The sequence below is a fragment of the Phaenicophaeus curvirostris genome, chromosome 2 (assembly GCF_032191515.1).
Source record: "Phaenicophaeus curvirostris isolate KB17595 chromosome 2, BPBGC_Pcur_1.0, whole genome shotgun sequence".
NCBI lineage: Eukaryota > Metazoa > Chordata > Aves > Cuculiformes > Cuculidae > Phaenicophaeus > Phaenicophaeus curvirostris.
This window is the reverse complement of record NC_091393.1, coordinates 80,121,559-80,139,497: the sequence shown is the minus strand read 5'-3', so window position 1 is coordinate 80,139,497 and position 17,939 is coordinate 80,121,559. Positions and strand designations below refer to the sequence as shown.

The 17,939-nt window shown below is 37.3% G+C and overlaps 1 protein-coding gene across 1 annotated transcript in view; it reads left to right on the top strand.

Annotated features, from left to right (window-relative positions):
- The window catches only part of PRKCE (protein kinase C epsilon), a 296,234-nt gene that overhangs the window by 263,050 nt on the left and 15,245 nt on the right, over positions 1-17,939 (top strand). Inside the window, exons 12-14 of the mRNA XM_069852631.1 lie at positions 4,139-4,277; positions 6,501-6,689; positions 11,707-11,853. Of these exons, the coding sequence (XP_069708732.1) occupies positions 4,139-4,277; positions 6,501-6,689; positions 11,707-11,853 (475 nt within the window). The remainder of the gene's footprint in view (positions 1-4,138; positions 4,278-6,500; positions 6,690-11,706; positions 11,854-17,939) is intronic.

Genomic DNA, 17,939 nt, shown 5'->3' with positions numbered 1-17,939 from the left:
ATTTTCCTGGCTTAACTGGTTAGGTTGTTTGCAATTGCATGTAATTACTCAGGCTGTAGGAACCCATTTTGTCAGACACAGATGACTTTCTTAGTTCCTACAAAGAGGATGCAAAATGAGAAAAAGAAGAATTTAATAGACTTCTGTCACTGAGCTATCTGACTCTGTATTATATGTAATGCTCTGATCTACAGGTACACAACTGGCGCTAATACTAGGAACCAAATTAAAGGCAGAATGGATCCAAATGGATTGTTCTGTACAGATAATTAATTTATATTGCAGAGACTGATAGCTGTTTACTTTTTTTTTTTTTTGGTGAAGGGGCTAGAGAACAAGACTTACGAGGAGCGACTGAGAGAGCTGGGGTTGTTTAGCCTGGAGAAGAGGAGGCTGAGGGGAGACCTTATTGCTGTCTACAACTACCTGAAAGTAGGTTGTAGAGAGGAGGGTGCTGGCCTCTTCTACCAAGTGACAGGGGACAGGACAAGAGGGGATGACCTCAAGCTCCACCAGGGGAGGTTCAGGCTGAACATCAGGAAAAAGATTTCACAGTAAGGGTCATTGGGCCTTGAAACAGGCTGCCCAGGGAGGTGATTGAGCCACCATCTCTGGAGGTATTTAAAAGACAGGTGGATGAAGTGCTGAGGGGCATGGTTAAGTGTTTGATAGGAATGGTTGGACTCGATGATCCAGTGGGTCTTTTCCAAACTGGTGATTCTGTGATTCTGTGATAGGCATAAAGTTGCACAATTAGGGGTATTTGGTGGGGATTTTTCTTTGGGGTTTTTGTGGTATTTGGGGAGGGGGTGTTATCTGGCACTGGTAATTTGACAGAAGGGATTTAAATGATTTTCAGTGCAAGCACTTTTATGGACTATTGATAATCATGTGGATTAGCCATAAATTTGGCACTTTGGCAGATTCCCAGCTTACCTTTTAACCTCCTATCTGTACTTCTAACAGGAGTAATGCTGCTGTTGGTTTAGCCTCTTCCAAATTTCTTTTGAAATTTCAGTGCTCTTTGTAATAATAAAAATCTACTAGTATTAAATTCCACTATTGCGTGAGTAATTAAGCTGATGTCCTCAGTGCCTCAAATAGGGCTTTGAAGAGGCTTATAGGCTTCACTCCTTTTTTTTGGCTTGATGAATGGGTGCCAGATGTTTTTCTTCTGTCAAGTAGGATTAGAGTTTGGTAAATGGTAAGAAAGTTATATTGACTTGTGCTTTTACAGGTAGACTTGAAATTTCACTGTCAGTCTTTACAGGTAGTCAGAATTTAATATTTAGACTCTTGTTTTTCTCTTTTCTCAGTTAGTTCATTCTCTTTTTCTACTGTCAACTTAATATTTTATAGCTAATTTTTGTGACTTATACAAGTCTTAAAGAAAATAAAGACAATGGTGAGTATCTTGTCCTTATCCATTATGTGGTGGCTTGCTTTTAATGTCTTGTTACTGTTGAGATTTCCCTTAGCTTAGGAGTTTCCTGGGCTGCTGACTATTATCTCCATTCAATTCCATGGCTAGAACACGAGTGCCATTAAAAAAAACTTTAAGAATTTTAGGTCCTAACAGCTCCAGTGTGTCACCTGCCTGCACTGGGATAATAGTTAAGATAACATATAACAGTCTACTCATTGTCTTAACCACTCCGAATTGAGGTAGATCCATTTTTCTGAGCAGCCTCTTGAATTTCATCAGTTCCTATCATAATTATTTATATTATGACCTTCTTCCTAACAGTCTGTTATGATGGTGGCTGGAAATGGTCCCCTGATTGCATCAAATATTATTATACTTTGAATTCTTTAGCTAAACATCTTGACTTTTTGAAATACACTTTTTATTCTTGCTTTGCTGAGAAACATCCAAGATAATACTGTATTTTGAAGGTTAAAAGCTAGAGTACAAGCTTATTTCCTTCTCTCATCTCCAAAAGCCATATCCTATTCTTGTATTTGATGATTTTATAGTCTTGTCTTAATGCAAGTCTCTTGATTGTAATACTTGTAATTCACTGAAAGAGCTGTTTTGGGAAGGCACATGATTTTTTGGAGCATAGAGCTTTATTTTGTTTATTTGACTTCTTTGAGGGATGCAGAGCTGTTAATATCTGTTTGTCCTTGAGTGATGTTGGACAATTCTTGCAAATCACTTTCCAGGGAGCTTGAGGGGTTAAATGGTTAGATGTTGGGGATTATGTTGTAGCCATTTGAATCTTGGATTGTTTGTTAACTCATAAAAAGGAGGGAATGATAAAATATGTAGTCTGCTCCAAGGGGCCTTACATGGATGACCGGCTGAGGACCTATAAGAGCAGCATAACTGATCTGGAGATTGCAAAATCTGGGCATATTAGTTGCAATGAACTTTTCTACAGTCAGTATACACTTCAGCTAATAAGCCATATCTGATAAAGCCAGTTTATGTGCGAGTGGATTTATTGCTAGGGAGGTAAATTTGAATTTGTTTTGCTGTGTCAGGCTTCTTGTACATACAGCAACCACTTTGTAACATGTACACAGCACAACCAGTCTCTACACACACAGAGTACATTATCCAGTGCTTCCAAGGAATATCTGATTTACTGCGGAGATGTACAGTGATTATGCAGACCTGGATCATCATGTCCCCTGTGTCCCAGAAATATCTGATGTTGATGCTGTCTAGTGTACATACTTGAGAAATGTGTGTTAGATACAGATGGGCAGCAGATCTGAATATTTTGAACAAGTGCCAAGAGAAAGACGTATCCATGAAAACTCTTAACACAGCCTTGGAAGGGTTTTTTAATCATTTAGTGTCTGTGAATGCCTCCACCATGTTATGTTGCCTGTGGTTCTAAGGTGTGGGGGCCGGCAGTGAGACTTTGCTCTGAAAAAAATCCTCAGAGTAAGGTGAAGACTTTTCATCTCTCACACAGGTGGAATTTGTTGACATAAACAATTTTTCAACAAGGCCTATATCCTTTCATAGGCTTTCTTGGTGAAATTTGTTTACAGAGGATGACATGGGATTTTATTCCTCTGTCTTATTTAGAACTTGCCTACACAGACTTTTTTTCTCATCAATTCCACTAATAGAAATTTTGCTAATTCTTCTAGGGAAAAAATTCTGATCAGGTGTGCCCTCAGTCACCTAAGGACACGTGTTTGTCTTTTGTCTCTCACCTCTGTCTGCATTCATACATACAACGCCTTCATTTAGCAAAGCCTAGGCAAAAGTATAAAAATAAAATGGTCCATGCAATATAAGTATTTTTTCTGCCTTTGCTTTATGTATGTTTCATTATTTATATGTGAATATTTTTAATTGTGGGGCTTTATTCATGCAAGTGAGGGTTCTTTTTATGCATTGACTTTCCAGTTCCTTTTATAATTTAGTCTAAGGCGAGTGGCAGGTAAGTTAAATGGCACCTAGCATCCATTGTTTTGCAACATGCAATAAACATCAGTGGTATATTTAGAAAATACGCAGGCGGCAAGACAGGAAAGGTGGATATCCCTTTCTCAACCTGTTTTTGACCTCACCCAATTTAATAACTGAAGAATTGTGTATTTTTGACACAAGGATGACAAGAAGTGATTGGAGACAGCTGCTGAGAAACATTCTTTAACAATGAATGCAAAATATTCCTGTGAGATTTTTTTGAGCATGTTTAAACTGCAGAAAATAGTGCTCCCAAAGATGAGAACATTGCTTTTTATACCTCTCATTGCAATCTGAACTTTGAATTGCTAGTGTACATTAAGAATACAATTCAAAATAATCCAATCCTGAAAGTACCTATCAGTTCAATCCATATGATGGAGTATGGGTAAATTAGTACTCCTTACTTTGTACTAATGCAAAAGTGAAGGACGGCTTCATTAAACACTGTTGACCTATTTCACATACATGGAATGTTAGATTTGTAGCAAACAGGACTGAGATTGTCATTGCTTGCTTCCTTATTGCCTTTGACTAGGTCTATGTAGTGACTGCTACCAGCTTTTCATGCATATAGGTGAAGGACAGTTTCTCAATGGCATTTGTGAAACCATCTATTTGTGATATTCTGCAGTATGTGATGAAATTCAAGAGCAGCTGGTCAAAATTTGAGAGTTGATTTAATTTGGGGCCTTTTTATTTCAGGGACCTGAAACTGGACAACATTCTTCTGGATGCAGAAGGCCACTGTAAACTGGCTGACTTTGGGATGTGCAAAGAAGGGATTCTGAATGGAGTGACCACCACAACCTTCTGTGGCACACCTGACTATATAGCTCCAGAGGTATTTTTTTGAACTTCACTAATATTACAGACGTTATCATCCATCAGACTGTTACATGTGCATTTTCAGGAACTTTTTAGATCTAGATGAAAACAGTAGAAGATGCAAATTAGACTGTGCTGCTTCCTGGGTAATCTTGCAGAAATTGGTTACTCTACTGGTCACAAGCAGTATTCTGTGTCAATAGGAGTGGCAATGCATTTTTTTTCTGTTATTCATTGACTGAACCTAACCATATTTTTGTCCATATGCTCATTTCTGGTTAAGGATTATTGTGAAGACACTTACTGGTCTTTAAGGTGCTGGATGCAACTAAGTACTGCTAGCACTGATCTTTAGTAGTTATGAAAAAGTTTTCAGTTTCTCATGAGACTTAGAAGGGCTCATATAGAAGAGACTGTACATTTGGTGTTATTTTGCCTAGGGTCTTTGTGGGAATATGATTTTTTTCTTTTCTTTAAAGTATCTGTCAGTGAAAGATACTATGTTTATGGTACTTCTCATCATATGGGTGTGATAGACTTGCATAGAAAAGTAGGAACTATTCATATGGATGCTGCATATTGGTTGACAACATCCAAAGTCATTTCAAGGCATTCATTGAAAAGAAGAAATGACTGAGAATTGTGCTTGTTTTATATTATGAGATGCATTTCCAGGTGCCTAAAATGAATCAGTATCGTACAGTCTGCTAGACAGACTTTGTCTGCTCAGTTTAGTTAGTAATGTGTGCCTCTTTCTACTGTAGATTTAGTGTGCTGATTTAATGTAAAGTTTTATTGGTTTGTCTTTCAACAGTAATAAATTTACAGCAGGGATAAATGTTAGTTTATTATTTGTTAAACACAATAAATTAGAAGTCTATATTGTTAGTGTTCGTGGCTCTCAAGCTTTGGTTGCAAAACTGGCAAGGTGTGAATCATCTTGAAGCCTTCATAATATCAATGCGTGGTTTATGGAGTTTGAAAAGTATTCTGGCATTAAAAGAACATAAATGCCGGTGTGATGATTTGAAGGTTGTATTAATTCTTTTCTAATTCAGTATACTAATTGAGTCCTTTGACAAATTCTTTGAAAATTATTACTTAAAGCATCATAGTGGTACATTTCAATTCCCTTTTTGTTTTGCAATACCTGAGTTCCAAACAGTGCACAGGATGCTTGAAAAGTACACTTTGAAGAGGATCACTTTCTGTGATTAATGTCTTTAAAATGTAGTACTGATCCAACTAAGAATCCATTTGGGATCCAGACCTCTGCATTCAAATGCTAACCTCATTTCTGTTTTTATGTTGACTGCATTTGGTTTTATATTGATCATGGTTCCCAAATCTGGCACTAAGCTCATGTAATTCACCGCAAGGCTTCTTCCTGTAACACTAATGTTGTTTGAGGAGCTAGTGGCGGTGTTGCTATTCTAACCCATTTTAAGGCAGTCAGCTTCACCTTAAACAGTCACCCACTCTACCATCCCCAGTCCCCTGGCATGCCAAAACATTGCAGCCAAGCTACAAGTTTCATTTCAGTGCAGAGTGGGCCAAGAATTGTTCCTTGTAATACATTGGTTCTATAACGTCAAGTACAATACAATAAAACTCCATCGTGCTAACCTACTACTCCCCACTAAAGGAATTTGCTACAAGGTTGAACTTATGTCACATGAAAAGTTGTAGCCTGTTTTTCTGAAAGCTGAGGTTATTAAAGTGAGTCCTCTGGCCATGTACAGTGTCTTAATACTGTAAAAAGAGCTTGAACAAAAATGCTTTTGGCTTCCTTCAGCCCTACCTAAAGGACTAGAATAAATCTCTCTGATGACTGCAGCATTACAGGCTGGTTCAGTTTGTTTTGTTCAAGATAGAGACAAGGAAATGTTTCACATTTTCCACCAATCTGTTTTGTATATGTGATCTTTTTTCCCCTATAGCATGACCTGCTTTAAACAGTTTGGAAGGATGTACAGCTCTTTTGCTCTGAAGCATACTCTTTTTCTCAGGGGACTGATAAACCCAGTCAGTGCTTCTGAGAATAGCTGTGCATTGGCACTTAGCTGTGTTAGTGCAAATTGCATGGGTTGAAAAACATTCCTGCTGTTACCAAAATCAGTGTGGGATTTAGTTCTATCAGATACTGGGGGAAAGGCATCTATGATATTGAAACAGCAAATGTGCTGCTGGGAGTTTTGTCTAACTTGTATATTCAATCCAATCTCTTTTGCTCTACTAGATCCTCCAGGAGTTAGAATACGGCCCATCAGTAGACTGGTGGGCTCTGGGTGTTCTCATGTATGAAATGATGGCTGGGCAACCCCCCTTTGAAGCTGACAATGAAGATGATCTCTTTGAATCCATCCTTCACGATGATGTCTTGTATCCAGTCTGGCTCAGTAAAGAAGCTGTCAGCATTTTAAAAGCAGTGAGTCTTCTATTACTTGCTTTCCTCGTCCTCTTCAGTTTTTTTAGGGGATTGTTTTTGGGGGTATATTTACTTGATTAAAATTGAATTTGATGAAAGTTTTTGAGAGCAGCCACCACTGGGAGTTCAAGCACAGTTCAGAGTGCCACTGTTAGGATAATGGGGTCTGGGATAAATTACACTGCTTGTGGGAAAGGAACAGAATGTTTGTATTCCACGCAGTTGTACACTGTATAAATCTGTGTGCTGCGGATTCATGTTTCAGGGAAAACTCATCCAACTAGAACTGTGCTATCACTTTGACACTCTAGATGCCGCATGCTTGCTAGAGTGAGGGAAGCAGTACGTAATTAAAGAAACAATGTTTTTATTTAACCCACTTATAAAATTTCCTGTCCGTCTGCCCTTCTTCGGTTATCATCAAGACAAGAGATCATTCAAGTTGAGAGCCCTTTATTCACAGCTGCATGTTCTATTTTATAGTTCGCATAACACTTTGATAAGCAGTCTTACTCTAGAGTAATTTTTTCTGCTCTGGTTGGTGTTTTTCAGTATGAACAGTGACTTGACAGAAATGTGTGTCACCAAACGCCACAGTTTTTTTAGTCAGTCAAAATGTGCCACTGGGCAACTTCATTTTTTAGACTATCTATCTAAAGTCAGGTTTACTTCATTAACTTGGCACAGACATAAATTTTTTTCTTCTGTGCTAGTATCATCCTAAAATAAAAAAAAACCAACAACTAAATGGAAGCAGTATGCTAGTCTCTATAATTTGAAAACCTGAGGAAGATTTCTGGCTTGTTTTTCACAACCCCTTGTTTTTTATTCCAGTTTTCGGCTTTTTTGGAAGTGGAAAATTTCTAGCTTTCCACTTCTATTTTTCTTTCAGCATGTGGAATAAGGGAGACTTTCAGTTAACAGGGCAGCTGTAAAAATTATATATAAAAGTTGAACGAATTTTGATTTTAATAGCAGTGGACAGGTAACACATTCTGCAGAAAAGCTCATTTTGATCTTTTAATAAAAAAGTATCTCAAGGCTTATTCTAGGTAAGAGAAAGAAAGGCTCTGGCAGATAATTCAAAGCAGAAGTCAAAGTTAACCTCTCTGAATTGTTTGCTGGAGTATCTCTTGTGCTTCATTCGCTGTAGTGAGAACATGAAGAATTTATTAAAGCTGACCTTTATATATATTCTCCCTTCTCCTCTCAGATAGTTCTCTGATGGCTTTTTCTTAGCTGACATGGTACATTCATGCATCCATTTCTGTTCCCAGACCCTTCAAATATTTTCAGTTCAGCGGTTAAAATGTATGGACATGAGCTGCAAAATTCAGGCCAATATCCAGGGTTCAGGAGTTATTTTGGCGTATTGTAGAGAAAGGGTTGTTGTCAATGTTCACATCTGTATCTGAATTTTTAGTGAAGTCCAGGGAATTTTCTGTACTGTTTTGCTTTCAGAGTCTGTAAGGTCTATTCCTTTGCCATCCACAGGCTCCTTCAGTGAATCTACAGTAACTGAACTGTCTGGTAGTCTGAATTGTGAAAACATTTATTGGAGAGGGGAAAGTTAATCAATAACTCTGGGTTAAGGGTGTAGTATGAGAGCCATTGTAACTATTACGAGAAGGTGTTTGTCTTGGAGAGGAAAGGGAGAAACAGATTTGACAGTCATAGCCTCACTGTTATCTCCTTTGTGGTGCAAGTAGTGAGATGTCTAACTTCTGATGTTATACATGTTATTCATTAGCCACATACAAATGCAGACACAGAATTTGGCGGCAGGTGTAACTTATGTATTTTTGTAAATATAATTGCAAGGGTTTTAAGCCATCTACTGTCTTTTAAAGCTGAGTTTGCTATAAATTTTCACGAGGTTGTTTTCCTGGGTCAGCATTTTGATAAGTAGGCGTAGTGACTTGTATTTTCCTGTAGTTGTAGCATTATTTTTGGTTTACATCTTTCTGTCTGAAGTAAATCCTTAATGCCATTATGAACCTTAAAAAGAGAGTTGCATCCATTAAATAGATTTGCACTATATATTATTACAATGAGGAATACATTATTCCTCATTGGGCAAGGTATCTTCATTGGCACAAATTGATAGAATGTAATGGAGCTGTGCCAATTTACACCATAAAAAGAAAACATTTCCTTACATTTAGCAACCTGCTGCCTAAGCAGCTATGGTGTGAAACGTATTTGAAACCTACATTCTTCATCTGATCCTTTTCCACATTCTGTTAAATGAAGAACAGGAAAAACAGAGGAAAGAAAGAGGCGTCTATGTATTCTACTGCTGAATGGTAGCAAGGGATTAACTTTGGAACACTTTGTTTCCTCACATTGTGCTTTGAGACATGGGTTTTATTCTTTAGAAACTGTATTTTTACACTCCTCCAAACAGCATGTAAGGAAAGATTAATATGAAGACATTCTCTTGTATTATATAACAATGTTTTCTTATTTTCTGAAGAAACAGTTTTCCTGTTATTTCCAACAAAACTAAGAGGGATAATTTTACAGTGCAGTGTTACAAGGCAGCACATTGCTTATCCCATGAAATCCCATAGATCTTATTATTCCTGTTTCTGTGAATTGACAGGAATTACTATTTAAAATTCTTTCCTGTCTGGTAAGGAAAACAATTCTTCATTTAAATTAGCTCTGTGCTTCTTTGCAAGCAGTGGAGAGACGTTGTGTCTACAGTGTGTGTTCCCTGTGTACCCAGATGACAGAGACCTCTGGGTACAGAAGCAACACTCTGTTTTGAGCTGTGCCATTTATTTCAAGAAGAAAATTTTTGGGAGCCTGATGATCCCTGATTTAGGCCTCAAGTTGCATGGCTATCTCAGCAACCTCTTGACCTGTTGTCTTTTAATTCTGTAGGAACTCTGGTCTTAAAAGACTTCCCTTTCTATGAAAGGAGCTTCTTGCCTTAATATGGGGAAATTAAAAGGCGACACTTAATGACTATGTCTATCAGCTCCATTGGCAACCATGTCCTCAACACAGTACACTTAACAGCTGTCTTTGCCCTGACAGTTGCATCATTGTTGATGATGTTGACAAACAGGGAATAAATGTCAGCTTGTTCTTCAGAAGCAGGTGATGGAAAAAATCACTATTTATTGCAGAAGATGAAATTTATAGAATTAAATGTCTCCTTCAGAAGTCTGAAATTATTTCATAATATTTGTGTATAGTAATTTTTGTTTGTTTAAGTATTAATTCTTAAAATTTGTTCATCCCTCATCCATTTCCAAGTTTCATTAAGTTTATGAAGTACAATACTAAACTGTACTGTCTTGTCATATTTCCATGTCCTGGGCTTCTTAAAAATGACATGTTCTGATGTTTTCCCTGCCTGTGGCTTAAAACAAAGATAGAGCATAGCAGAAACTAGGATCAGATTTTACTTCTGTAATACCCAGATTTATATAGTACAAAAAAGTGTATCCTGTAGTTTCCATGTTCTGTTTCTGCAAAATGTGTGGATGCTGGTTCCTGGCCTGCCTGCTTCAGTCCTGGAGGTGAAATAAAGCAGAAGAATGTAGGAATGCATTTTGCGGTTTTCCAGGAGACCTCACCAAAGCACAGTAATCCTTTCAAAACCTTTGTTTCTCCTGCCCATAGAAAATATGGGCTGTAGTTTAGATATGACTTGTCCATGTGCAAAAGAACTTGTGGAGTAGTTGAACACAAGACCAGAGAGCAGGATCACCTTCGGAGTGGCACATGTATGTCAGAAAACATGAAGAGAATTGCCTGACTGATCTATGATATATCATTAAAATGACTGCAACAGTATTCTCCTGTGGATGGTTGATCTAGCTATCTAAAACTATGTTAAGGGCTTCAGTAGCTACTTAACTAATAACTGGAGTACTAAAGCAAGCTTATGCATTATAGTGATATTTTCTTTGTGAATTTTTATCTACAGATTTTATTATAGTGTGATACCTAAATGTGTTCTTTGTTTAATATGGTACCTACTTTTTTAAATTTAAAATTACAATAATGGTTGAATATGAAGTTATAGCAAACTTGGGCTAATTCTGTAATATGAGTGTGTGAGCGTGTGTAAGAATAGCATTCTTTGCTACTTGAATTGCAAGGATTCTGTGTACACATGCATTAGAAAGAAGTAGAGCAATTGCTAATAAAAGAAGGAAGAAATAACCAAGCAAAATCACGACTAATATTATCAGATGCCATCATTTGATATCAATGTCTTACACAAGTTGCACGGGCTTTTGCTGAAAGGAATAGTAAGAGTTTAAAAGTGAGATGTTTATAGATGACCACAGCAGAACAGACCAGTTAGTTCCAGTAGCTGACACTAACAGTGTACTGAAGATGAAAGGGAAGGTGCAGGTTACGTCTTGGGGTTTCTCAAGGGAAGATTTCTGCTGATGCTGATCACTCCATGTATTTCCTGAAATGTATGGACAGAATGCTTATAATTCCCATAACTGCAAGTGCTGTTCTTATATTAGAATAAAATCCTAGGAACAGGTACGGAGGTTATGGCTTTTCATGTGTTTACTTGAATGGAGTGTGTGATTCTGCACCCAAAGAAAATAAACAACAATAAGCATAATATATAAACCTTTTCCCCTTCCCCCATATTAACTTTAAAGACAGAGCAAATAAGGTAAAATAAAAGCTATCATGACCATCTAATTGGAAGAGTCTCTGGAGGGTTTAATATTTCCTTTCTTTCCTTCAGTATTTTTCTGCAAAGCTGAAACCAGAAATGCTGAAAGAGAATCTGTTCCTGTAGCACTCCCAGCCAGATGAAGTTAAGAGGTCACCAATCAGTTCCTTCCAGTTTGGCTGAAACTTCTGAAATTTGGAGGCGCATCCTTGTCGCTCATACAGAGAAAATAACCTTCTGAAAGGGGACTGTCTCTAAAAACTAGGCAATTGAAACACATAAATGAACTGCAAATGGTTTCCAGCCACTGATATGCATGTTTTAACTTTTTCTTTCTCTCTCTCCCGCACCATGCAGTTCATGACAAAAAACCCAAACAAACGACTTGGCTGTGTGGCGTCACAAAATGGGGAAGATGCGATTAAGCAGCATCCGTTTTTCAAGGAAATTGACTGGGTTCTTCTAGAACAAAGGAAAATCAAGCCACCCTTTAAACCTCGGATTGTAAGTAGCATAGTTTGCATAACATTCAGAGAAAACTTGGTTTGACAGTTCTAGTTGTTTGAGATTACTTGATGCAACACTTAGGGGTTGAAGTAGTAACATAAAAATACTACTGAAAAAATTGCCTTATTGTTTCCGTGAAGGTAAGTGTGAGGAGTAGATTTAAAGCACAGGAAGATGTTCATGTTCTGTAACATAAACCACAAGAGGGTTTCAGGCCCTGTTCTAAGTCTTTCCTAAAGATACCTTCATTGGAAGAGATTATTTCAGTTGAGTATATACTTTGTGTGAACTCTGCTGCAGTCCTGCATTGCTGCTGGCCACTAGGTTTTGTTGCAAATGACAGAGGGAAGGATTTCTGATTAATAGTATTTTAACTGAAGATACTTAAAAAAACAGCTTCCTGGGGGAAAGAAATATACACCATGATTGAAGAAGTTGATGTACTTACATTTTCCTGGACAATAATAATATATTTATTATTATAAAGTAACAAAAATATGTAGATAGCAGCCCCACATAAAGAAACTACGAAAGCCAAACTACTTACTTCACTTATTCTTGTCCTCCTTTAGATGACTTACATTTCAACAAATGTCAGCTTTTCACCTGAGACTGTGTGCAATAAATACTTGAACAGTGTGAGAGAATAATTTTATGATAAACCCTTTTGGATTGCTTTGTATCTTTTGACTTGATACATTCCTAATTGCAATGTTTGATCAAGATATTTATTTGTTTCTTTCATTAGACAGTTTACAAAGCTTATTAAAAAGAAATGGGCTCAACACTGAGTCCTAACTTAATTCTAGAGGTGAAAAAGTCTCCCGTAAATGCAAAATTGCTTTCTGTTGTATTTAATGCATTTACTTCTAGTTGAGTTAGATGCATTTTCTCAAGTTCCTTGTGTAGGCAGTGAAAGCAGGTGTCACAACCCGGACCCTTTACAGCAGGGCTGCCCATCAAGATCCTGAGTTAGCTCTTCTGAGTCCACTCTCTCTCTGTAGCTATGTAGAAAGAACCCACAGGGGTTGACAACTGTAAGTCTAAGTTAGCCCTTTTGAATGTCTTCCTGGGAGTAATAATATCATATAATGTTATCATACGGGGAAGTTTTTCTTAATATATTATTTCTTGGAGAATGGAAAACTCGTAATGTGGTAGCTACAGGCAGAGTCATACCTGGGCCAGCCCGTCCCCTGGAAAGGGTCCAGCCAGCTGGGCATGCTGGCTGCCTTACTCTGCTGTCCATCTCAGCTCTAGAGGTGTGGCCAGGTTGCTCTGAGTGCCGGAGCTGACTTACAAATCTCTGCACTGCTACAGGAAATGTCAACCCCCAACTAGCTCCGTTGGTATATATTTGAAGCCCTTTTAATACTGTATCTAGCTGCTTTCCAGTCGGGTTTCACAGCACTCAGTTGCAGGCAGCCTGAGTCAGTGTTTTGCTGAGTTGTGTGCATGTAGCTCTTTTTCCATTTTCACAAGAATTTGGCCTTTCATCCCACAGTAATTTCTGTTGCTTTGCTCAGTATTCATCAGGATTTTGGTAATACAGTTATTAAATCAGGATGCACAATTCCAAAATAATTTTGACATTACGCCTGTATCTGGTGAGTCCCAGATTCCTCACATTTGGTCTGTTTATTGGCTGTTTTCCTTTCATGAGCGATATGCATGGGCCCTTTGACAATGGGTATTTTTATGAGGCCTTTATTATTTTTGTATGTATTTCTGTTATGACAGTACTTATAAGTCAGGAGGGATTTAGTATATCAGGTGTTTTTATTCATTGCTGATATAAATGCCTTCTACCTTCTCAGTGCAGCTTCTTTATCTTTCTGGTAATTATTTCACTGCTGTTACATTATAAAGCCATTCCTATTTTGTTCATTCCTGTTGTTTTGTTCCTTTTCTCCTTTTCTGCTTCCTTTAATGGTGTTTTAGTGGATATTTCAGTTTTAGTAGTGATTTCAGTTCATTTCAGAGTAGTCCTCTGTATAATTTTCAAGACAGCTTCTTACTCTTTAATGATGATTAAGATGATTTTATACATCTTTATTTACATCTTTTCTCATTTTTCTTCAGGCTGCTTCTGTAATGTCAGATTTTCATATTACTTCTTTCTATATTGTATATGCCAGCTTTCTTTATTCTATGATATTTGATTCCTGCAGTCTAGTAAGTCTGTATACCCATTTTTTTCTGAACTCTTTTTTATGGTGCTGAATTCAGATTATATGCAGTCTATACATCCCTACTATTTCCATGTTCACAGTCTGCTGTTTTTAAGGTATCTTCTCCAGTGACTTGGTTCTATCAACTTTTACTGATAACTTTTCTACATTTAGAAAGGCAATACCTTATACATCTACATTATGTTTATGATCTGTCACTTGCTTTATACCAGCTCTATAAATTTTGCAATTGTTTGGATTTTGTTGTTGTTTATAAATCTTTGAGCAAGATCATGCTGAAATTTTAAATTGTCCTCTTAAATTTGAACAGTTTATTAGTTGGAAAGTTAAGTGTGATATAAGTCTCAGCTGGAGAGAAACTTCCCACAAATAAATATTATCATTAATTTTGCAACTTCAGAAATGGTAAAGGAATCTCGGGTGGTAGATTTCAAATGCTGAAAATGTGGTACTGGATAGTTACCAAGCTAGAAGAGATTACACTCACCTTGAAAAATACAGGAAAGAGGGAAGAAGATGAACACTAGTGAAATTAAGTCTACTTTAAAATCTAGGGAGTGCCTCACTAAATTCAGTTATGGGTGTTTCATTGAGATTGAATAATTCAAATTAACAAGCATAACTGTTCCATAGCTATGGAATAACTATGGATAAAATATAACTAATGCCTGTGTTTGGAATGTTTTCTGATTTTTAACATCTTTCAATATTGATAAAGCCTGTTGATTATTTAAAAGTGATTTGTAATGTAAAAATGTATATTTTTAATCTTATCTTCAGAAAAGCATAGATTTCTGAAATTAGCTGTGAGAAAAGAGGCCAGATTATTAGTCAGAAAATAGACATTCTTGCATGTGGTATGAGTGTACATTTGTGTAGGGAAAGAAGTATATAATGCATAAGTAGCCATTTGTGCATTCAAATTGAGTTTTGCGTGCACATACAAAATTTGGCTCATGCAAGAATGGATCTATTTACATATGTATTAATCTATTTTCTGACCAACTATTAGGATGACTAAGGGGGGAAATTTTATCATTACTCTATCATACACACTTTCAAAAAAAACCAAATCAAAACATAAGGTCTGTTCAAATGAGCTCTGGGCAATATGAAATGCTGTCACTAAACAAATAAGTCAATAGGGAAAATGATCAAACACTGAGGTCCCATTAGAAGATGGAATAATCTGCCAAGGGAGGTCACAGAGGTGCTAGTGTGGAAGCAAACCTTGCTTCGGTTCTGCCTCACTACTCTGCTGATCCCAAAAACACGAGTCCCATGGTTAGCACATCAGTCTTCCTTTCTGTTACTTTTTATCCTTTCTCTGCTGTAATAGATTTTCTGAGGAGCTATATTACATCCTACTGTAAGGTCTGTGCTTCTCCATAGTTCAGCTCTACTAGCCTCAAGTCTAAATTTTTCAACTGGACTTGGAAGTAACACTGCATGGCTATTTATTAGTCAGACTTTTTAGTTACTTTATTGTTTTTAAATCTCATTCATGCTATGAATGTGTGCAAACGTTATACCAGAAATACACTATTAATGTCTTTGTAGTTTGTACATGATTTGATTATTCTGATGAGGTTTTGGAAGCTGAAATTTCTCTCCTAACTGATTTCAGCCTTGGAATGAAATTTAGTGAAGTCGAAAAGGTCCCTGAAAATCTTGCTGTTTTCTGAAAGGTTGCAGGAGTTACCTGGGCAGAGCACTCATGCAAATGGCTGAGGTTTAGATTGCTAAGCAGGGGCAGGAATGCCACACCAGATTGTGCTAGGTAGAGACAATGGAAGACTTGGTGGCCCTGAAACCTGTTGTGGAGGTTCCTTGTCTTTTTCTCCAACTTAATGATTTGAAACAGAGAATATGAAGGGGTGAAAATGAACTGGGGCCTAGTCCTGTGATGCACGTTACCTGCCAGCCCTTCCTTTCATAAATCCAGAATTCACAGTTTTTTCAGTGGCAAAATTAATTTTCAATCTATATACTATGGTTTACTGTACTGAGGCTTTCTCCCATGTAGAGCTATTATAAAAATATAGAAAAAGTAATAGCTCTGTGGCATGTGCATTAGAAATCAAGCATTCTTTTGAACAGCTGTGAAGAAAATATTTGTTACATCTAAGTTTCAGTGACCTTGACAGTGTCTCTTGAAGATTGTTTCCTCTGTTCTTAAAACCTACTTGATAGAGTTTCACGGACTGTCTTGAAATTTTCTGAATAATGTTATTATTCCCTACTGCAGATGAATATGCAGACAAGATGAATGCAGACATGAATATGTAATTGCATCTGCAAGAATTAAGTACAGTTTTAGTGCAGACAGATATCTTGCAGAAAGATATCTCGCAGAAAGATATCTCTTCTCCAGAGCAATCATTGTGAAAGATAAATCCCTCTGAGGCACTTTATTCCTATGTTGAGGTATTTTGCCTCCTCTATTCTTCCTGGAATTTTATTCCCTTTGGAGAACAAAATTTCCCTTATCAGTAGCCGTAATACGAGGCTATGTTTTGCAACATAATTTGCTGCCCAAAAATCACAAAGGCCATGATATAGTAATCAATGATTCTCTGCTCTCTGCCATTCTTTGTTTCCATGGTTATGCTCTTGGTTGAATTGGTTATTTCCATTTTCAAAGTGCATTTGCCATAATACAAATGAAAACCAGGGTGCAGTAGGTTAATTTCTTATGAAAGTCATTGATGCGGTGTTAAGTCTGGTAGATCTTGCTTAGTGACATGGTTGGATGATTCTTTCCCGTACCAAATGATATACCTTAAAAACAGTGATTGAAACATATTGCTGCTTCACCTTGAATGCATATTGCTGAAATTTCTATTGTCCCAATTTGTTAGTTACTGGCAAAGCTAATTTTGAAATGGTGAAGCAAAGGTATATTCTGTTGTATTTTACTTTCTCTCAATCTTCTCCATATATTATTAGATTTCCTGCAAGAAATTCTTTGTATCATTTCTGAGAGCACAGCTGGCCAGCTGCAGGCTTTTTAGACGGAACTTGTGGCCCACTAGCATGCCGCTAACATCAGCCAGTGAAGCTCAGAGGTGTGCATAAGTGACATAAGTATAGGCGGTATCCCAGACCCACTTGCTAGGTATGGAGGAACATCACTGCCCAAAATTTATTGCTGTTTTGGCTGAAGTCAGTGGTAGCCTCATAGTAGTATAAATTTCTTTTTGGTTTTTTTGTAGAATTAGACCAGGACAATAATATCACTCTCATATTTACCCTGTTGGTCAAAGTATACTGTAAGGAGCTGTGAAACCAGAGGGAGCTCTTGTACACTGTGCAGCAAGGACAGTCTCACCATGGACACGGTCCTGCCCTTTCAAGCTGAGTTTTCTCTTGTCAGCCCTTGAAACATGTGCCTGCACACAGACAGACTTGTCTTTTTCATCCACACTGTGGTATATGTCAGAGTTGGGATAATTTGAGAGTTTGACTAAGACATCCTCAACATGAAAAGGGTGAAGAACTCTGAGCCAGATAGTAATACAAACCCCACTAAAACAGATGTTTGCCATATGTATTTATTTTTAGCAATTAAGTTGGAGTTTCATTGCTAATGGCTTTATCTGTGCCTGTGGCAATCCATTCATACTGCGGCTTTATGAAGATGAATTTAACAAAATCACATTACAATGATTTACTGAGAATGTACAACTTCCACAGAACAATACTTTTTTAATTTTCTCTATGGATTCAAAACTCAGTTTTCCATTTTAAAAGCTCTCTTTCTTCAAGAGCGTTAGAAACAAAATGAACAAGATAGTCTATTGCAGAATTGTATCTTGCAGTATGGAGTGACAGCAGCTGCTGCTTGCTGATTTAGTTCATCTAATGTGATTCCTTTCATTTTGCAGCCTC